At 39.5% G+C, this 22,571-nt stretch overlaps 1 protein-coding gene across 1 annotated transcript in view; it reads left to right on the top strand.

Annotated features, from left to right (window-relative positions):
- Positions 1–6,326: 6,326 nt before the first annotated feature.
- The window catches only part of Pi4KIIalpha (phosphatidylinositol 4-kinase II alpha), a 281,979-nt gene continuing 265,734 nt past the window's right edge, over positions 6,327–22,571 (top strand). Inside the window, exon 1 of the mRNA XM_067140835.2 lies at positions 6,327–6,747. Within this exon, the coding sequence (XP_066996936.2) occupies positions 6,405–6,747 (343 nt within the window). The 5' untranslated portion in view covers positions 6,327–6,404. The remainder of the gene's footprint in view (positions 6,748–22,571) is intronic.

The raw sequence follows: 22,571 nt of genomic DNA, 5'->3' as shown, positions 1-22,571 counted from the left end.
ACTGCTACCCAAGCTACCAGCCATCCAGGTATAGAGATCAGTGAATCAGTCTTAATAATTTAGTACTCTGCACTCTCATTATTCTGTGATTGAAGAAAGCAGATTCATATCCAAATTTAATATATATAAAGGTTAGTCTAACATGGTGTAGTTTGCTTTTATTAGGTTAATAGTTAATCGGTTGGAATTAAGCCATATTTCAAGTAATAAAGTATCCTGCTGCATATGTTGTTCAAGTTGATGATTGATGGAGCCTGCATAGAAAATATTAGTGTCATCAGCAAAAATGGATAGTCTTCCATTTAGCCTAAGGTGACCAATGTCATTGATGAATATAACAAACAATAAAGGCCCCAACACAGAACCCTGAGGCATTCCAAATGACATCGCCTTTAGATTTCTATGAGTATTATTACATGCTACAAACTGCTGCCTGTTAGAGAGGTAATCAAGAAACCAATTCAATGCAGTACCTCTAAGTCCTGCTATTCAAAAAATGGAACATCAAAATCAATAATGATCTGCATTTAGGGCAGTCGCCCAGGTGGCAGATTCCCTATCTGTTGCTTACCTAGCCTTTTCCTAAATGATTTCAAAGCTATTGGAAATTTATTGAACATCTCCCTTGGTAAGTTATTCCAATCCCTAACTCCCCTTCCTATAAATGAATATTTGCCCCAGTTTGTCCTCTTGAATTCCAACTTTATCTTCATATTGTGATCTTTCCTACTTTCATAGACGCCATTCAAACCTATTCGTCTACTAATGTCATTCCACGCCATCTCTCCGCTGACAGCTCGGAACATACCACTTAGTCGAGCAGCTCTTCTTCTATCTCTCAATTCTTCCCAACCCAAACATTGCAACATTTTTGTAACGCTACTCTTTTGTCAGAAATCACCCAGAACAAATCGAGCTGCTTTTCTTTGGATTTTTTCCAGTTCTTGAATCAGGTAATCCTGGTGAGGGTCCCATAAATTGGAACAATACTCTAGTTGGGGTCTTACCGGAGACTTATATGCACTCTCCTTTACATCCTTACTACAACCCCTAAACACCCTCATAACCATGTGCAGAGATCGGTACCCTTTATTTACAATCCCATTTATGTGATTACCCCAGTGAAGATCTTTCCTTATATTAACACCTAGATACTTACAATGATCCCCAAAAGGAACTTTCACCCCACCAACGCAGTAATTAAAACTGAGAGGACTTTTCCTATTTGTGAAACTCACAACCTGACTTTTAGGCCCGTTTATCAACATACCATTGCCTGCTGTCCATCTCACAATTTTTTCGAGGTCACGTTGCAGTTGCTCACAATCTTGTAACTTATTTATCACTCTATAGAAAATAACATCATCCGCAAAAAGCCTTACCTCCGATTCCACTCCTTTACTCATATCATTTATATATATAAGAAAGCATAAAGGTCCGATAACACTGCCCTGAGGAACTCCCCTCTCAACTATTACAGGGTCAGACAAAGCTTCACCTACTCTAACTCTCTGAGATCTATTTTCTAGAAATACAGCAACCCATTCAGTCACTCTTTTGTCTAGTCCAATTTCGCTCATTTTTGCCAGTAGTCTCCCATGATCCACCCTATCAAATGCTTTTGACAGGTCAATCGCGATACAGTCCATTTGACCTCCAGAATCCAAGATATCTGCTATATCTTGCTGGAATCTTACAAGTTGAGCTTCAGTGGAATAACCTTTCCTAAAACCGAATTGCCTTCTATCGAACCAGTTATTAATTTCACAAACATATCTATTATAATCAGAAAGAATGCCTTCCCAAAGCTTACATACAATGCATGTCAAACTTACTGGCCTGTAATTTTCAGCTTTATGTCTATCACCCTTTCCTTTATACACAGGGGCTACTATAGCAACTCTCCATTTCTAATGTACATAATAGAATTGTATGATCAACTGTGTCAAAAGCCATTTAAAGATCTATAAATAAACCATCTGCTAACATACATGAGTCTAAGGCTTGTTGTAGTTTAAGAATATCCTCAATAGCATATCGGTACTCGAGTGAGGTAAGAAAACATATTGAAATTGTTAAAAATATTTATTTTTTAACAAAAATCGGATAATATTTTATAACCACTTGTTCTAGAATCTCAGATAAAGGAGAGGTACTACCGAGATTGGTCTGTCATTACTAATATTACATTTATCTATGTCTTTGTAGACTGGTACAACTCTGGCTATTTTGAATTTAACTATACTAGTGTCCAAAAGTTAAGCAAAGATTACGAGTAAGCGGGGCAACGGGAAATAGAGCGCAAATCGCACGATATATGCACCTACCAAACTTACATGTTCGCTCTGTATAGGAAAGGAATTTTCCCTGCTTTGACTAGCGGCGTAGCAGCAAGGTAAACACAGCCAGTGCCTGCGCCCCATATACCGTCAGTCGTGATTGACTTGTTATAGTGTGCGGAGTGTAGCCTAGTGGTGAACGTGATAACATAATGGCACAACGACGCCATTTTAGGAGTGCTAGAAGAAGACTTATGTGCTCTGAAACTTGAAAATGAAAGCTTAAAGGACAGAATAAATAAACTGGAAGATAAAGAAGACATTGGAGAAGAAAGATCGCCGTGGACGGAAGTGACGCGTGGCCATTTTAGGAATAATTTAAACATATGAGAGAAAATACGTACAACTTAAAACCGGGAAAAAGCTCTTTGCAGTGCCAAAATAGATTTCAGTCATTGCAACAAGTTCCAGAAGAAGACACATCAAGTTTTCGAAATAATTTTAAATCCAGTGGAGGTAACCTACTGAAGAAGAAATCCAACCGAAAGTCAAGATCTCCAAAAGTTCTTCTCTGCGCACACACTCAAAGGCGGGGTATGGTAGAAGGCATCAAGGATGGGCTGCAGAATCCAGAAACTGAGGTTTTAGGACTAATAAAACCAGGTGCCAAAACTGAAGACGTCCTTTCAAGTTGTGATCCTGTGTTAGAGAAGGACAATTATATGGTGATTGTGAGTGGTACAAATGACATTGCTGCAAATGAAGGTGAGGAACTGTAAGATTTCCAAACTACCTGACTCAAAAGTAATTGTAGTTAATGTGCCACCAAGGTATGACCTTTTAGAGGACTCGTGTGTAAACAATGCTGTACATGATGTAAATATAAAAATGAAGAGATTATATAAGAGTTTTAGAAATGTCTATGTAGTAGATACTTTAGGTCTTGGCAGGCAAATGTTCACTAGGCATGGGTTACATCTGAATGGTCATGGAAAAGCAACTCTCTGTAGACAAATTGCTACAATTATCAACAGAGATTTGCAAACTAATCTGCACTTAAGAAAACCCATACCACTAAATTGGCACATACAGGGAAACATGCCAGAAAACCCAAATTCTTAAATCAAGATCTATGTACAAGGATCTGGGTTCCAGGGAGGTTCTCAACTCATGAGTCAAATGTTAGCAAGAAGCCTGAGCAAAAATTCTTAAGAAATGTGGAAGGTGCTTCTGGGACTTTTGAAATACTAGCACAATAACAATGAAGGTAATATAATATATGATACTGCACTACATATTATATGGCATACTTAGAATCATAGCTACGAAATATTATTCCAGGAATATTTGTGGTTTGTCGATTCGCGCAACCATACGCAAAACTGGACATCATAATAGCTACTACCAAGACCATCTACAATAGTATCAGAACATAACATAAAATCAACATGGCCGATGCATCGGTTGAATGTAAACAACCCTGTGATACATAAAGATTACCTTCTGATTATCGTATTGAATTGCGAAGTTGTGAATAATAACGACCAGAATGCTTTACTTTAGGTAAGAGACTAATAATATCTAGAAATAGCCTATATTTAGATAAGCAATATGCGGAAAATGCAAAATATAAGTCTTTTCTATGAACTAGTACCTCTGTGTTCCAGGAAATAAGAAATATAGGATTTCATTCTACAATAACTGTCCTGGGGGAATATCTGGTGCGTTTCAAAGTGTGGCAGTTTCAAATCAATCAATCAATCAATCAATCAATCAATCAATCAATCAATCAATCAATCAATCAATCAATCAATCAATCAATCAATCAATCAATCAATCAATCAATCAATCAATCAATCAATCAATCAATCAATCAATCAATCAATCAATCAATCAATCAATCAATCAATCAATCGCAATGAACTGACTTTAGGGCTGTCGTCCGAGTGGCAGATTCCGTATCAATTGTTTGCCTAGTCTTTTCTTAAATGATTTCAATGAAGTTAGAAATTTATCGAACTGATGTAGATATAGTAGGGAGCACCCTTGGCAAATTATTCCATGCCTTATTCTTTCTCCCGAAAATTCAATATTAAAAAAATACATTTATTTCAATGACCTTTCTATTAACGTACGCTTTTAAATATAATAGCCCACTTCGTTAAATAAATTTATTAGGAACATAACCTTGTCAGGAATTTCAATTCTCTCATAACAATGATTCTGATAATGTCTTAAGAAACTGCTATAGTACATCTGTTTCACTGCAGATAATCAATAGGAGAATCGATATGAGGTTCTCTAGTGGCATATGCATTTTCGTATAATAGACTTTAACACCCAAATAGTTGGCCACATACTTACTCTAAGTGACAGGATATCATTTGATACTTTGTCTTTTAATACAACAAAGATAATTTAATCTTCATTCACAGATAAAGTAAATAGCTTTATCACTTTTATAACCTCACTTTTATAAACCTCAAAATGTATAGTAATTGTGAAATGTACTAGGATAGGCATCGACAAAGTCTTTTGGTTTTATCCGGAAAAAATAGCTCATGAAATACACGGAAAACATCCTTTCTATTCACAAATGTATCCTCGAATGTTTTAAAGCACCCTATAGTTGGGCCCACGAGAGTTGAAGTCTGTGAAATGGCTTGATCTTTCATTTATGTATTACTTGTTTTGTTTTATCATTCCTGCCTGAACTTTTACGGTTAGATTTGTCTTTTTTCACATTAAAAAACATGACACTTTTCAATAAAAATATCGACACATTCCTCACACACATGATGCAATGAATTAACATTTAAAAGCTGGACAATTTTCCTCTTAACATGAAGCCTACTAACAGAAAGAGAATCTATAAAATTAGCCTCGAAAACATTCAAAACTTCCCTATAAGCAATACTTGCTATTACATTAGGGTAAAACAACTTTGCATCATCATATTGCTTCAACAAAATGTGTACATTTCTTAAGTCACCCATATTTTGTTCACGATTTTTAAAGTCGCTGGCCTGGAAACGATCTGAACAGATCTTATAATTCTTATATAAGCGTAACGTTCCTTCTTTCTTGTACACCTTATTGAAATCACTGCTGCACTCTACAATAAAATATGCGTATTATATTTTAAGCCAGGTAAAATATGGGTCGAGAAGGTAAGAAAATCATGAAGTACTATAAAACTCTCGTTGTCACTGGAAGAATATATATGCAAACACAATATTACTTACATTTTCTTGTCACGACGGAAACGAAAAAAAGACCGCGCATGCTTCTCTACTTCATAGTTGCTGCAGCCAAACACAGCACATACATTTCCTCTCATGCTGAGATGAGATATCAAGGAATGACACACGCTATTATTTAATTATGTCAACTCGCTGAAAACGTATAAATAACACCAAAACTTCACATACGAATATACGTGCTCTCATGACAGAATCAGTGGTTTTCAGGTCCTTCCGCTAGAGGGAGCTCTAATAGCTGTCCCTCGATATCTCGCTGAGTGACGCGTATTGTCTCTACTGTATTTGTTCGTAGTTACTGCTTCGTAGTAATCACGCCCCCTATGTCCTGCTCCTGTCTCTTGTAAGTTGCTCTATCCACGGCCATCTGTATCCCTCGCTGCGCCCTTATACTACAACGCCCAAAAATGTCATCTAAGTTTCTAGAACAATATGATATGGTCAAAAGGAATTGAATACTATAAAGCGAATGTGCACACAGGGGAATTTCATTTAATAAAGCCCAATCAACATCATTAAGAAAGAAGAAGAAGGAAGAATTTCAATTAAGATGAATTTTATGTAAGTCATTTATAGCCGATCATCTTTACTGTTCCAGAATTTGAGGTTAGGTCCGAATATCAACAATACACTACCATACTATCCTGTTATATGTGTGTGTGTGTGTGTGTGTGTGTGTGTGTGTGTCAAAAATGCTCGTCGGTGATATAAGTTCTGTAATTCATTTGCGTCGTAAGTTAGTATACTTGTAAGCTATAAACTCTGAGCAGTGAAACCTGTTTGCCTCTCTGCGTAACGTTACCGAAGAGCTGTAGTTCTCATGTGACAAGTATTCAGTCATGGCGAAGGTTGGCTACAGCTGTTTATGTTAGGTTGTGTCGCGGTGATCTTTCTTTACACGTGGTGTGTTGGTTTCAGGACCATTCATGTGAGACAGTGTCAACTGTATGAAGAACTGTGGGTTATCTCAATGACCGAAGAGCAAACTCATCTCAAAGGACATTTTATTTCAGAAGAAAAAGTTCGAGCAAATTCTGTCGCGTCTCTTTCTTCCTCAGGAGTGTCTGACGAAGTGTCTTTGATTCCAGAAGTGACCTTTGCACCTGGGTCAAATAACGGAGGCACCATAGATTCACCGCGAGTTAATCGAGAAAACCAACCGCTGCTTGGGCGGATGGAACTAGACGTCACGTTTAATCACTTCCCAGGTAAGAGAGTTTTCGATGATGTGACCCCCGGTTACTTTTGAACAGAACGTTTTGTCATTGTTGGAGTAGGTGCTGATTAATACATCAACTACACAAGCCGTAGGACTCCGTGTTGCCATTTAGACGTTCGTGTCTCCTATGTTTCACCATGTTTACAATATAACTGTCAAAGTTCACTACAAGGACCATAACTTTCATACAGTTTATTTGCGTTGCTTTATTAATAATTATACCTAGTTGTTCGCTACCATTGTATGCGTTCTCAATACAACTAATAGTACTCTTCTTTTCTGTGCTGATGTCACATCTTTATTATTATTATATTTTGGCTTCGGTAGTACTCTATAGTGATATGGTTGGCTGATTGGTTAGTTAGTGATGCTGTGTTTGTGCCTTTCAAGTACAGCTGACATGGTTGTGTTTATCTAGGAGAATTGTTATTCATTGAATTAGTACAATAATCATGGAATTTAGTGCCTAATTTATAGCCTTTCTCCATGGTTGTAGCAACAAGTATGTTCTAGGAAAGTTTTTGTTTCATGTTTTTGTAATAGTAACTGCCATTAGTTGTATTCCCTCCTCAAGGTTCTGCGTATGTACTGTAGGTATAAGGCTAGAGTATAAATCTGGCATGTTGTCCATGGTTCCCTGGCACAGATGTGATCAGTTTGGTGTGATGGTTTTTATTTCCTTAACCCCTGAGGGGGGCAAACCTTTTTTTGTAGTACAAAATTCACCTTGTGATTTTATAATTACTACATACATACATACATCATTATAGACCATTATGCCTTTCAGCTTTTAGTCTGCAAGCCTCTGTAAATTTATTAAATTTCATCACAATACTCTATTTGAAGCTAGTGCTCTGGCCTCATTTAGTTCTATACCTCTTATCTTTAAATTGTTAGAAATTGAACCTAACCATCGTCGTCTTGGTCTTCCGCTATTTGTCGTACCCTCCATAGCAGAGTCCGTTATTATGCTAGGTAGCCTATCCTCCTCCATTTGCCTCACATGGCCCCACCACAGAGGCCGGCTTATGTGTACAGCTTCATCCATAGAGTTCATTCCTAACTTAGCCTTTATCTCCTCGTTCCATGTACCCTCCTGCCATTGTTCCCACCTGTTTGTACCAGCAGTCATTCTCGCTACATTCATGTCTGTTACTTCTAACTTATGAATAAGATATCCTGAGTCCACCCTGCTTTTGCTCCCATAAACCAAAGTTGGTCTGAAAACATACCAATGTAAAGATAGTTTGTTCTGAGAACCGACTTCCTTCTTACAGAATACTGTTGATTGCAACTGCAAGTTCATTGCATTAGCTTCACTGCGCCTTGATTCAGTCTCACGATATTAACATCCTGGGAGAAAACAGATCCTAAATACTTCAAATTATCTACCTGCTCCAGCTTTGTATCACAAATCTGACATTCAGTTCTTACCTGCTGACATCAATTTAGTCTTCAAATGGCTAATTTTCGTACCACCAAGCTCGATAGCTGCAGTGCTTAAGTGCGGCCAGTATCCAGTATTTCGGGAGATAGTAGGTTCGAACCCCACTGTCGGCAACCCTGAAGATGGTTTTCCGTAGTTTCCCCTTTTCATACCAGGCAAATGCTGGGGCTGTACCTTAATTAAGGCCACGGCGGCTTCCTTCCCAGTCCTAGCCCTTTCCTGTCCCATCATCACCATAAGACGTATCTGTGTCGGTGCGACGTTAAGCCAATAGCAAAAAAATAAATTAAAAAAAAATAAATAAAATTTTGTACCATTCTCATTGCATCTATTTTCAAGTTGCAAGATATTAGACTGCAGGCTTTTGGCACAATCTGCCAATAGGACCAAGTTGTCAGCATAGGCCAGACTGCGTACTAGATTTCCACCTACCGAGCTCGATAGCTGCAGTCGCTTAAGTGCGGCCAGTATATAGTATTCGGGAGATAGTAGGTTCGAACCCCACTGTCGGCAGCCCTGAAAATGGTTTTCCGTGGTTTCCCATTTTCACACCAGGCAAGTGCTGGGGCTGTACCTTAATTAAGGCCATGGCCGCTTCCTTCCAACTCCTAGCCCTTTCCCGTCCCATCATCGCCATAAGACCTATCTGTGTCGGTGCGACGTAAGGCACTAGCAAAAAAAAAAAGAAAAAAAAATTATTTCCACCTAACTGAATCCCTCCCTGCCACTTTATAACTTTCAGCAGATGATCCATATAAACTGTGAACAACAGAGGTGAAAGATTACATCCTTGTCTAACCCCTGTAAGTACCCTGAACCAAGAATTCATTCCACCATCAATTCTCACTGCAGCCCAATTGTCAACATAAATGCCTTTGATTGATTTTAATAATCTACCTTTAATTCCATAGTCCTCCAGTATAGCGAAGACCTTTTCCTTCGGTACCCTGTCATATGGTTTCTCTAGATCAACGAAACGTAAACATTACTTTCCACTCCTCCCGTAGCATTTCTCAATTGCTTGGCGCATACTAAAAATCAGATCCTGATAGCCCCTTGTGGTCTGAAACCACACTGGTTTTCATCCAACTTCCTCGCGAACACTGATCGCACCCTCCCTTCCAAGATGCCAGTGAATACTTTGCCTGGTATACTAATCATTGAGATACCTCGATAGTTGTTGCAATCCTTCTTGTTCCCTTGCTTATAGATAGGTACAAGATAGGTACAATTACTGCTTTTTTTTTTTTTTTTTTTTTCCTACCTGAAGGTACCTTACCAACACTCTATGATAATTTTATTATTATTTTTTTTTTTTTTTGCTAGTTGCTTTACGTTGCACCGACATAGATAGGTCTTATGGTGACAATGGGACAGGAAAGGGCTAGGAGTGGAAAGGAAGCAGCCGTGGCCTTAAGGTACAGGTAAAATTTCCCTGGTGTGAAAACGGGAAACCACGGAAAACCATTTTCAGGGATGCTGACAGTGGGGTTCGAACCTACTATCTCCCGAATATTGGATACTGGCCGCACTTAAGCGACTGTAGCTGTCGAGCTCGGTAATTTTATTATTCTGTGAAGCAATTTCATCCCTGCCTTCCCACTATACTTAACCATTTCAGACCTAATTTCATCTGTTCCTGCTGCTTTATGACAATGGAGTTTATTTACCATCCTTTCCACTTCCTCAAGCGTAATTTCACCAACATTATTTTCCTCCTCCCCATGAGCTTCGTTGTTTGCTACTCCTCCATGAAGATTTCCTTTTACTTTAAGATTTTCGTAATATTCCTTCCACCTGTCGAGTGATTCCCTTGGATCTATTATGAGTTCACCGGAATTACCCAAAACACTGTTCACTTCCTTTCTCCTTCCCTTCCTAAGATTCTTTATTACTGTCCAGAAAGGTTTCCCTGCTGCTTGATCTAGCCTTTCGAGGTTATTACTAAAATCTTCCCATAACTTGTTTTTGGATTCAGCAACTATTTGTTTCGCTCTGTTTCTTTCATCTGTGTAAATTCCCTGTCTGCATCAGCCCCTGTTTGGAGGCATTTCTGATGAGGCTTCTTTTTATGTTTACAAGCTGCTCTCACTTCATCATTCCACCAAGATGTTCGCTTTTTCCCATCTTTAAGCACAGTTGTTCCTAGGCATTCCCTTGCTTTTTCTACTACAGCATCCCTGTATGCCACCTATTTTCTTTCTACATCCTGAACATGCTTACTGTCCACTGTTCGGAACCTACTGATTATGTCCATGTACTTTTGTCTAATTTCCTCACCCTGGAGATTTTCTACCCTTATTCGTTTGTAGACAGATTTTACTTTCTCTACCCTAGGCCTAGAGATACTTAGTTCACTACAGATTCACTGTTTCTTTTAAAAAAAATCCTATATTCCTATCAGATTTTTTGAATTCAAAGTAAGTTAATATATAGTCTATTATGGATCTGGTAGGTACCCCTAGCCTCCCATTTGTAGCGGTGAATAGCCTTATTTGAATATATTCGTAACTGCTAAACCTATACCAGCACAGAAGTCCGGCAAACTCCTCCCATTCCCATTAGCTTCCATATCTTCCGCACATTTACGAATCGTCCTTTCACATCCTTCAGTTCTATTTCCAACTCTCGCATTGAAATTGCCCATTAGAACTATTCTATCCTTGCTGTTGACCCTGACTACGATGTCATTCAATGCTTCATAAAACTTGTGAATTTCATCCTCTACTGCACCCTCACATGGTGAATACACTGTGACACTTCCCGTCCTAATTCCTCCAACTGCCAAATCTACCCACATCATTCCCTCATTTATGTGTCTGTCAGAAACTATGTTGCGTGCAATGGTATTCCTGATGAACAGCCCTATCCCAGACTGCCCTTCCCTCTATAACACATGTCAAGTAGGTTACATTTTATAATCTCCTATCTCTTCCTCGTTATCTTCCCTTACCCAAATATCACTTTCTCCTAGCACATCCAGATGCATCTTCTTTGCTGACTCAGCCAGTTCTACTTTCTTTCTTCCATAAACCTTATTAATATTGATAGCTCCCCATGGAATTCCATTTCGTTCGCCAAGTTATTTCCGAGGAGTCTCTCGCCTATCTAATGGGAGTGGGACTCTGTTACTCCCATAGTCTGAGGCTTGCTTAAAATGTTCTGAGCCCGGTAAATTCATGAAGCAGGATGCTACCCTACTTACACATAGTCCATGTGATGATCTCTCCTCTAATGGGTTAGGGACTATCGGTGGATTGTATAGCCCTAGCCGCCTGAGCACAAGGATGGCTATGGCTCGGAGTATGTCCGAGGCGCCCACTCCCATTCCGTAGCAACTGGTATCCAGACTCTCAGGACCAGTCGCTAAGTCACTCAGCCATTGCCCATGGTTCACGAACTAGGATGTGACTACAGTAACCCACGCTTACTATTGCTATATATACTTACAGTTAGAAACAATGGTTTAGCCGCAAAATGTTTCACATTTTGAATAGAATGAATTTATTGGTGGTTACTTTAATGACCACTAACCATTCAGGCACCCTGTTGGTACCCATCTGGATAGTGGTCACTTATCCACTTACTGTTACTGATATTTTCATAATGGAATTCTTTCAAGTTTATTATCAAATTGGAATGACGTACTTGATGAACTATATTAATATTTGTATTGTTAATATAATAGTACATTATGCAACAAGACTATAATATCAATAATTAAGACACGAGTATGTTTATAATATTTGCGAAGTGAGTTTTATAATTTCCATGCGAGTGTCTTAATTACCATTATAGGCGAGTTGCATACGACTATTTATGCTCGACGATAATTATAATTCTATTTTTTAAATATTCATAAATTTCTGTTGATGTCGCTTGGCAGTTGAGTTTACTGAACAGAGCTCATGCTCTGGGTTATTGATTTTCCGTGAGTGGATCAGAGACCTTAACAATGTCATGTTTTCAAAGCTTTGATAGAAGGTTATCATAACCTAGCTTTATTTCAAATACAAACTTTTTATTGTGCAGTTGAAGTGAATTTGCAGGAATGTGCCGTGTGGTTGTGGAACATTGGAAGTAGAAGGTGCATTGATGTTAATATGTGTGTCAGACACGTTTGATTTTTTTTGGAAACAAGTGCGATGCTATCCTTACCTAATTGGTCAAACAGTTGTATCATAATGAAAATCTGAACTCTGATTGGTGGAGAACCTGTATCATAATGAAACTTGAACTATAATGAGCCTCATGATTCAGTTTTCTGGCGTATAATATTTATATTTTGGGCAAAAATTGAGAACAAGAGAACTTACATTTTCCTGCACACGCATGTAGGCATGATTGCACTGTCATTTCTCTCTCACGTCTCATGAAGGGCTTGATCATGCGGTGGACAGAGCTGCCAACTGTTCATGTAAAGAACTAGTCCTAGTGCAGCAGTGCTACTTTTGATTTTACAAATCTCGTGACAAAGCCATTGGTCTGGATCAAGCAAAGGGGGTCTGGGGGCGTAAGCCCCCCAGGTTAGAAGCCGCGAAGCGCCCATAGGCCTCTAGTATCCTGCGTGACACCTCCTTTGGTCTGGGCAGTTGTGTATTTGTTGTGCGCAGGTTGGTAACGGAATTCATTATTCTTCACTGCTGGGAGCGACGTCATATCCCATTGTGTCTCATCCAATGGAAATGCTGGTATGTAGTTAGGCAATGGACTATGGCGCATGATAAATTCTATTAGGTTATAAAAGCAAAATTATTTCTAGGGGACGGCGGGTGGGTTCTTAACTGTCGCAGTGAACACATCTCTCCTCTACAAGGTATTCCACATAAGATTTCCAACATATTACATCCTTATCATAATATTATATATGTAATGTAAGTCTTACTGAAATTCTACCATATTTTGGCATCGTCGAGCATAAAAAAATATTCACCATCCAGCAGGCATTAAGTACACCACTGCTAATTTTTTTTCAACTTGGCAACACTGTAGCTTTTCTAAGATTGGTTGCTCGTCTGCTATTCCTCCAGTGTGACCTTAGTTGTTGAATGTGATATTTTGGAGTCTCTGTGAGTGCACAAGAACGGCTGTATTATAGCTTCAATTCAGAACGTGTCACAAGTGGGCTACAAAGTACCCCGCACTCCCGATGGAGTAAGTATTTCGACTACACTATTTACGAATATTTTCAAGCACGTTACCGTTTAAAACATTCAATTTATTATTATTTCTTTAATCACAATATATTTTATGTTTATTTAGGATATTGGTGCCCGAGGAAATAGCCAAATTACTTCACGAACAGCCAAGGGAAGAAAACGTGGACAGCGCATAATCAGGTGAGGAATATGAAGTGATCATGAAACTTAATCTGAGGAAGGTCTCACTTCAGAGGACGGATCTGACTTAGAAGTGAAAATGAACGTTATGAATACTTTATCGGAAAAGACAGAAGCACCAGGTGGAGGAAAACTGATTTTTCAAAGGTATGCAAAACTAAAACCAAAAATGTTGTCGAAGTATTTCCTGGTCCTAAACGTAATTCAAGAGGAATCAAAGAAGGCATATCTTATGATATGGTAGATGACACCGTGACTTACATGAACATGTACATTAGAACTTGCGCAGTGCCTGTGTATTAGATGATGCTTGTGTAATTGGGTCAAATTTCTGAAAAGTTTTCAAACGTGCAAATAACATTTATTGTTGCTTTTTCACATGCTACAATGTGTAATATCCCAACATTTGTAATAATCATTAGTGATGTGGATAAATAAAATTTGATGCAAATGTGATATTTACTGTTATTATGTGTTGTTGAAGTGTGGGGTATAAAGTACACCACATGCCTGGTCACGTATAATTTTTAGGTGCGCCTGCTGGAGGGTTAAAACAATGTCTGAACTCAATTATTTGAAACTGCAATTCACTGGAAAAATATAATTATGCTATCCCCAAATAAAAATGCTGATGTCAAGTGCTCACACAAAGACATGTGTGTCATCAATTTTTAAAATGGAAAGGAGTACCAGTAACTTAAAGCGGTCCCCACAGAGTGCTGCTTTTTAAGTCTTTGCATAGCGTGGAACTTCACTTAGTTTTAGCTTTTGTGCTGCAGTAAGTACTTGCTCTTGCAGTTCTTGTCGAACAATTCATTGATGAGACACTTTTTGGCAGTATTGTGCTATCATCTGCATCAGATTCACCACCAATACCAGAACCCTCTACCTGATCTGAAAGAGTATCAAGAATGCCACATAACTCCTCACAGGACATTCTTCTCAAGTTGTTTGCCTCCTTTCCTGGTCATTTTGTTCTAAATTTTCAGCCATATCCTCAGTTATTCTGTTTGCTTGTACTTCGTACACAGCACACCTACCTACCTGCACCAAATGCTAGAGTGCTCTTGGTGAACAAAGAAACCAACAAGGCAGAGAGAATTAAGATAATATTAGAAATACTACGTAACGAAAAATAGTATTTTAAAAATTAGTGTAATTACAAATGTACCACAGTGCATGAAAGTACACTTACTTCAATTCATTTGCGAAAAAGTGGCTAATATTTTAGACACCAAAAATTGTGTTCCACAACAAGCCGTGAGTAAATAGAGTGTGCATCGTATCCTTGGCTTTATACTGTTGGCACTAAGTCTTGCGAGTACTGGGGCTTCTAAGTTGCCCAACTCTCGATGCAGTGTATATCATTTGTTAAAAAAAAAAAATTATAATTTTATTTCAAGAAGTACATTACAAGTGTTACATTTTTGTGAAAAGTAACGGTTACAAGTAAAAATTACGAACAAGAAGTAATCGTTACATGCAACTCAATTACTTTTACTCAGTTATTTTACAAGTCTTGAGTATGGATATATGTTATTCAAATTAAGACACAGTAAAGCTTAATTCAGTATACTTGCTGTTGTAAACCAACTGTGTTTTCCAGGGAGGTGGAAGGCATGCTTTTGAGTGTTGACCGGCAAGTGGCTGTGCGGTTTCGGTCATGTAGCTATCAGCTTGCGTTCAGGAGATACTGGGTTTCATACCCTACCAGCAGCCCTGAAGATGGTTTGGCATGGTTTCACATTTTCACACCAGGCAAGTGCGTGGGCTGTACCTTCATTAAGGCTACAGTAGCTTCCTTTCCGCTACTAGCTCTTTCCTATCCCATCGTCATCATAAGGCCCATCTGTCTCGGTGCGACGTTAAGCAGGTTGTGAAGTTTGGGTGTTGAATTAAGTGAGAATGCAAGAAGAAGAAGAAGAAGAGACCATTCATATATCAAGGGTAAGTTAGTTGGCTGCAAGACAAAACTGTCCCTACTATATCAGAATTCAAAAAAGTAATTTTGCTACTGGTTTAACATCACACTGACTCGTGGAAAGTTTTCGACAATAGAAAGGGCTGGGACTGGGAATGTAGCAGCTGTGGCCGTAATTAAGGTACACTCCCAACACTTGGCTGGTGTGAAAATGAGAAGCCACAGAAAACCATCTTAAGAGTGGTCAATGGCGGGATTTGAACCAACAAGCTCCCAAATGCGAGATCACAGCTTCGTAACTTTAACCACACCGCCGGCTCACTCTGTGTTTGTCTGGATTCCAGAATTTTGCTGTTAAGAGGTTCTTCAAGGAGCGAGGAAATCTACTAACTCAAGTAGACGAGTATAAGAAGTTTCGGAAGGACAATGTCTTGGATAGGATTTACACAAATGACAGCAGTTTTCTGAAATGTTTCAATGAATTTGCTGCCTGGCAAATATTAATTATTGTTCCCATACTAAGAATTATATGCACTCTAGCTCCTGTGAAGTATTGTCAGTAGCATTATAAGGCAACATTATTTTTATTAAAACAGTCACGTAGAAAGGGAGTAGTATATACTTAATTGAATAAATTAGTTTATTAGACTTATGACTGATATCCTTGTTCTTTCATTCGAGAACAATCTTACACCCTGTGTGGGTGGGGGACGCAGACGGAGAATATACCCACGGTATCCTCTTCCTGTCAAAAGGGGCAACCAAGGGATGATCGAATTAGAGCCATGAGACTACTTGTAATTAGTACCACCACGTGGGGAACACCATGGGTCGCTTTTACTTGCACATAGTACCTCTGTTAGGTACATAATAGGTTTGTGATTAGTAGCGACAGTGTGTGCTTTCGGACATCAAAACAATCTTACCTCTATTGTAGCATACATATTTGATTATTTTGTCACTAAAATTTCTCTGTCTTGTGATGTTTTGTGATCATAAGGTCCCACCACATGTCAGTCATTTGTCTTATTGCAGTTCAGCCTCCCTTCATCATTTCTTAATAGTTTCTGACATCTGTTAAGATAGAGTTTATCAGTCCGTTGAAAGTCTTCATATCCTACCTTCACTGTAATTTTCTGCCTATACTGAGTAGTGGTAGTGCATGTTAACATGTTATATCTGTGGACTCTGGCTGCATCCAGGAAAGAGTGGTTCAAACCCTGCCATTGGCTGTCCAGAGAATGGTTTTCTGTGGTTTCCCATTTTCATTTCCAGGCAAATGCCAGGAGAGTTCCTATTCGTAGTCCAGTGCCGATTCCTTCCACCCCCTTACCCATTCATTCATTTCATATTCATCAGTTCCTCAATTGAGGTTGGTGTTAAGAAGGGCATCCAGCCATATAAACAAGCCATATAATTTCACCTCATTTCTATATCAGTTTTTAAGATGTGATCATACGTTGTAGGGGGTGGGGGTAGTATGTATGTTTTATTTTAATATAGGGGTTTAGTAATTGTGGTTTTAATGTGTGTATCCATGTGTAAAAAGCAAAGTAGATGAGGATTTGGTCAGTTGCTTGCTCATGTTCAAAGTTTATCAAGGTTTGGTGGCTAATTTTTGAAATATTGCATTTGTCATTTGATCGTACCCTGAACGTTGTCAACCTGGTATTTGGCAGAATGTGGCAAAAGTGGAATGTTGTTTTCCCTTAAAAAGGAATTTCTGGCCTCCTCTACATGGAGCCTGGCACTGAGATATGATCTTGGTGTTGATACAAGAATGGAAGTCCTGGTCATTACATTGATGCAATGTGTACTCACTAGAGGTGATGCGCTCTTGAACCCACGACCACCCCATACGTTTATACTTTTATTAGCATGGTGTGTTTTGTGTCCAGCTCCTTGGCTGAAATGTCGGCGTCGTGGCCTTCATTTCAGTGTGTCCTTGGTTTGATTCCCAGCGGGGTTGGGGATTTTAACTGCGTTTGGTTAAACCCTCTGGCTCAGGGACTGGGTGTTCATGGTTTGTTTTAATACACATCCCTTCAGCTATACACAACCTACCACACTACCGACCACCACAAAAACATGCAATAGTGAATACATCCCTGTAGGGTTGGCGTCAATAAGGGCATCTGACTGTAAAAATATCCCAGATCCACACGTAAGTGCTGACCCTAAGAAATTAAGAAAACTACAGAAAGGAAGGTTTGTTTTGTCCTGATAACTCCATACATATTCACCTTAACACAGGTGTGATACAGGCTTGTCAGGAGATAAAATATTTTGCCATTCTTTCTCCCAGTACATTGAATCCAATCCATTGTATTATTGCAGCTTATTAGCCTTGTGGCTGTTTATCTAGTGTGGCCTTTTGGGAGGGTGATGAAGCTACAAGTCATTCTACAATAAACTATTTTTGAGGATACTGTAATGTGTTAAATATTCGGCAATGTACAAACATATCAGATGTCGCAGAACTATTACACAATGATATTCGTATGAGATGATGGTTCTCTCCTGCACTTTTTGGTACAGGTATCAGTCTTAGCTGAGCTAGTGGGTAAATGTGTGTGGCAATAATCCGGAAGTACAGGGAAAGCAGTATGTGTGTAACGTTTCAACAGTATGGGCAATGTCACAGCCGGATCAAGTTAAGTTTAAGTGCAAAATTGGAGATAACTAGTGAACAGGTCTGTTAGCATTGCTGATTGCAACAGCTCTAGTGGCTACTACGTTAGTCATTGGAGGCATTGAAATGAACCCAGACCCATTGTCTTGGGAGGACATGGAAAAAATCAAGGTGGTTATGCATGAAGCTTCTCAGGCTGACCAGACAAAGACATGCTGGAAGTACGGTTTCATCAAATTAAGGAAATGGGCTAACTCTGAAGAACTGACATCTATTAAGGAGAAAATGGAAGAAGACAGAGGGAAGAGCTTTACTGAATCAGAAAATTGAGGTACTAAAAGAAAAAGTTCATGTACTTGTCACATAACAGAACAACACAGAGGAGGAGGGAAGGAACATAATTATTTACAGCTTGGAGGAAACAGAATGTGTGTCCATGGTGGAATTGATGACCTTAGTTTTAATGCTCATGACAGAAAATGCAGGCATTGACTGTACAGAAAGAGATATAGACAACTTGTACAAGATTGGAAGGAATAAGGGAAGATGATCTGTCAGAATTAAGTTTGTCTCTATACTAATGGCAGGTCGAATTCTGAATAGTGTGTGGAATTTGAAGGGCAGTAAGGTTTGGATAAAAAGGGATATGGACATGGAAAGCCTTCATGAACAAAGTTGTACAATTTCATTTAAGACAAGCCAGGAAGTCTAATCTAAGAACATTAATAAAAGGAAACTGCTTGCATGTGGCAGGCGACACGTGGGCTTCAATATGGATGGCGAGTGATCTGGGCACTATATCCAAAGAACAAGATAAGCAGTTTGGGTCAGTAGCAGAAGTGCATACTCTAGATTCCATGTGATGACACAAAGAATTTCTGTGTTCACATGCAGTGTTGGCATGAATAATGCTGGACAGATGATTAAATGATCTACATCATCAGAACAACTTCCAGCTGGGTCAGGAACAAGTGTGGGGACTGTCAACAGGAGCCAGATTTCAATAGTAGGACCAAGTGGAGCAATTCAGGATACTCACACTCATAACATGATGAGTTTCCGACTTTTTACGGAAGGAGGATATGGGTTCTGGTAGTAAAAATCTCAGAAGAGCTATCTCAGAAAGAAGTAATTTTCAGTCCAGAGGGGATTATAATGGAAGTGGAAAATCTAGGATGACTAGGAGTAGGGCAGCGTGTTCAGTGGAACACAGAGGTAAAAATTAATCTGGAGCTGGCCATATGGGTTAGGGTAACACTGCTGTGAGCTTGTATTCAGGAGATAGTGGGTTCGAACTTCACTGTCGGCAGCCCTGGAAATAGTTTTGTGTGGTTTCTCATTTTCATACCAGGCAGCTACTTTCCCACTCCTACACCTTTTATATCCCATTGTTGCCATAAGACCTATCTGTGTCAGTGCGATGTAAAAAGAAGAAAACCAGAGTTAAAGGTAGAATATGGAACGAAATAGGTATTTAAGGTTTTAAAGAACTACTTGAATAAATACTTTCTTGGACTCATAGAAACTTAGTCTGATTAAAAGAAATACCTAAAGATAAACTTACTGTATGGAGTCAAACTGGAGTAAGATCATCAGAGGAAAGAAGACAGGTCGAATTTCGGTGGTATAATTAAAGATAATTTAAAAGAAAGGATACAGCTGTTAAAATCTGACTTTGGGGAATTAATTTTGATAAAACTATTAGATAGGGATTATTGGGGGAATGAATTACACTGAAGAAAATGGAAATTGCAACACCCAGAGGAGTGGTGCTACATTGCTGCAATTGAACATGCAGGACGAGTGTTCAGTTGTGATTCGATGATTATACTTTCAGGTCCCTCTGACTGCAAGTTTGGACAACAATCAATACAGGATGTGCCCACCATGAGCTGCTATACATTGATGAATTCGTCGAGGCATGGAGTCAATAAGGAACTGGATCGCTTCCTGAGGAATTGTGGCCCATGCTTCTGCACTGCATGGGTCAGTTGTTCCAGAGTTGTGGGTGGCTGAGGACGGTTGGCCAGTTGTCGACCCATCATGTCCCACACATGCTCAATAGGACTGAGGTCCGGGGATCTGGCAGGTCATTTTAAGGTTGAGATGTCGTGGAGAGCTTCTCTGGAGATATGTGCGGCGTGAACCCGGGCATTGTCCTGCTGAAACATCCCATTAGCAATGTTCGCCATCATAGGGACAACAACTGTATTGAGTACCCTATCAACGTACTGTCGAGCAGTCATAGTGCCCTCAACAAGCATTAATTGTGATTTCACCGGGCGAGTTGGCCGCGCGCGTACAGGCGTGCAGCTGTGAGTTTGCATCCGGGAGGTAGTAGGTTCAAATCCCACTCTCGGCAGCCCTGAAGATGATTTTCCGTGGTTTCCCATTTTCACACCAGGCAAATGCTGGGGCTGTACCTTAATTAAGGCCACGGCCGCTTCCTTCCAACTCCTAGGCCTTTCCTATCCCATCGTCGCCATAAGACCTACCTGTGTCGGTGCGACGTAAAGCCCCTAGCAAAAAAAATAATAAATTGTGATTTCACATTAAAGCCAAAAGCTCCCCAGACCATAATGCTTGGTGTTGGCCCTGTGTGCCTCTGGACAACAAGATCTGGGCGGTCCCTCTCCCCGGTACGTCAGCGCACACGATTCTAGCGATCACTGCGGACAAGACAGAAGCGCGATTAATCACTAAAGACGACCCTATGCCATTCGTCGACCCACGCCGATCTTTCTCGACACCAGGCCAGCCTTACACGTCGCTGTTGTGGAGTCAATGGAACACCTTCTGCAGGACACGGGCTCGTAAGCCAGCTGCACGCAGGCGATTACCAACTGTTTGTTGTGTAACGTGGGATGCCACAACTGCTCGAATTTGCGCTGCTGTTGCATGGGGTTCCATCCGGGCCATCCGAATGATGCGGCGATCCTCTCTCACAGTTGTGTGTCAGGTTTATGAGTGTGGGTACCTTCATTTGACCACTGCTGCCATACACGTTGTACCGTAGATGCCTTTCGGCCAACACGTGCAGCGACAGTCCTTAGCGATAATCCAGCCTCACACAGCCCAATTATCTGAGCCCTATCAAAGGGCGACAGTTGTTGATAGCGTGCTCTTCTCTATCGTCGAGGCATGTTTGACGGGGAACACTTCACTGCACAGACTGCAAGTCAACTACGCTATACCAGAGTCCGTATACTGGAGTTGATTTCTCCGTGATCAATCACGTGGGGAGACCTGTAGCAACAATCCAATGGGTCTGAAACTTTGATCGTTTACGTACCTACATGGCATCGTTCCATATCTTGAAAATCAACACAAACAACCAATGCTTCATGGTGTTGCAATTTACATTTTCTTAAGTGTATGTACCATATAGGTTTTCTATAGAATCCACCTCAGAGCTTTCCATTCACGCAGATATAATTTTTAAAGAATTTATCAGAAGCATTTAGGCGAATAGAAGTTCATATGGACATGCAGGCATTAGCTTGTGGGAGATCTTAATGCAACAACAGAGAACAGAAAGCCAGTTTACAACCAAATTAAGGATGAGATAATAATAGTTAACTAAAAGAGCTGGAATAAAGAATGCAATAGAAATGGGAAAAAACTACGAGAATTGTGTGTAATGGAGGAGGTATATATTTTGAATGGCTGATGGTTGGGAGATAGGAGTGGAAAGTTAACCTACATTGTAGAAAATAAGCACAGTACAGTTGACCTAATTCTACGTTGTAGGGATTGGGGGGAGGCAATTCATATGACAGTGACAATAAAAATGAGCCTGGATAGAATAGCTGAGGAGATGGTATACAATGGCTTAAAGGAGAGAATGATACCCAGGTATAGTTGGCAAGAAGAATTACAAAATGAATTCAGAGTAATAGTGGAACATATAGACATTTAAAAACTGTAAGGAGTATAGTAGCAAGAAGGTATGGGTTTAAAATAAATCAGATAACCAAGAAAAACATGGATGCTGGGAGGACCAATACAAGTCATGGTACATGGGTGGGTATTTTCAGAAATTATTGAACAAAAAAGACAAATGGAGAGCTCATTATTAGCAAATTGTGGTTTCAGAGGTTTTGAGTGTCACGGCCTGAATTAGATTAAACTATTTCGAATTGTGAATTGGGGACCTGTTAAAAGTGACTAAACAAAAAATTAGGAGCTATTTTGGAAATTGCATATGGATATTGGGAAGAGGCAGGGAAGTGAAATTGCATGTTGGAAATTTTGACAAGGGTTTTTAATAAAACTTTTGGTACTGGTATTTCCAGAAGCTTTGAAAGAGAGGATAGTATGCACTATATACAAATACTAGCAAGATACCCATGCTTTGCTATGGTATTATACTGAAATTTATAATTAAATGCTTAGGGGCCTAATGTTTTATATATAATCTGCCGAAATTCACGATCTCGCTCGTTCTCTGAGAGATTACGGCAAAGATCCTCCC

This window comes from Anabrus simplex, chromosome 2, assembly GCF_040414725.1.
Source record: "Anabrus simplex isolate iqAnaSimp1 chromosome 2, ASM4041472v1, whole genome shotgun sequence".
NCBI classification, from domain to species: domain Eukaryota; kingdom Metazoa; phylum Arthropoda; class Insecta; order Orthoptera; family Tettigoniidae; genus Anabrus; species Anabrus simplex.
This window is presented reverse-complemented; position numbering and strand designations above follow the sequence as displayed.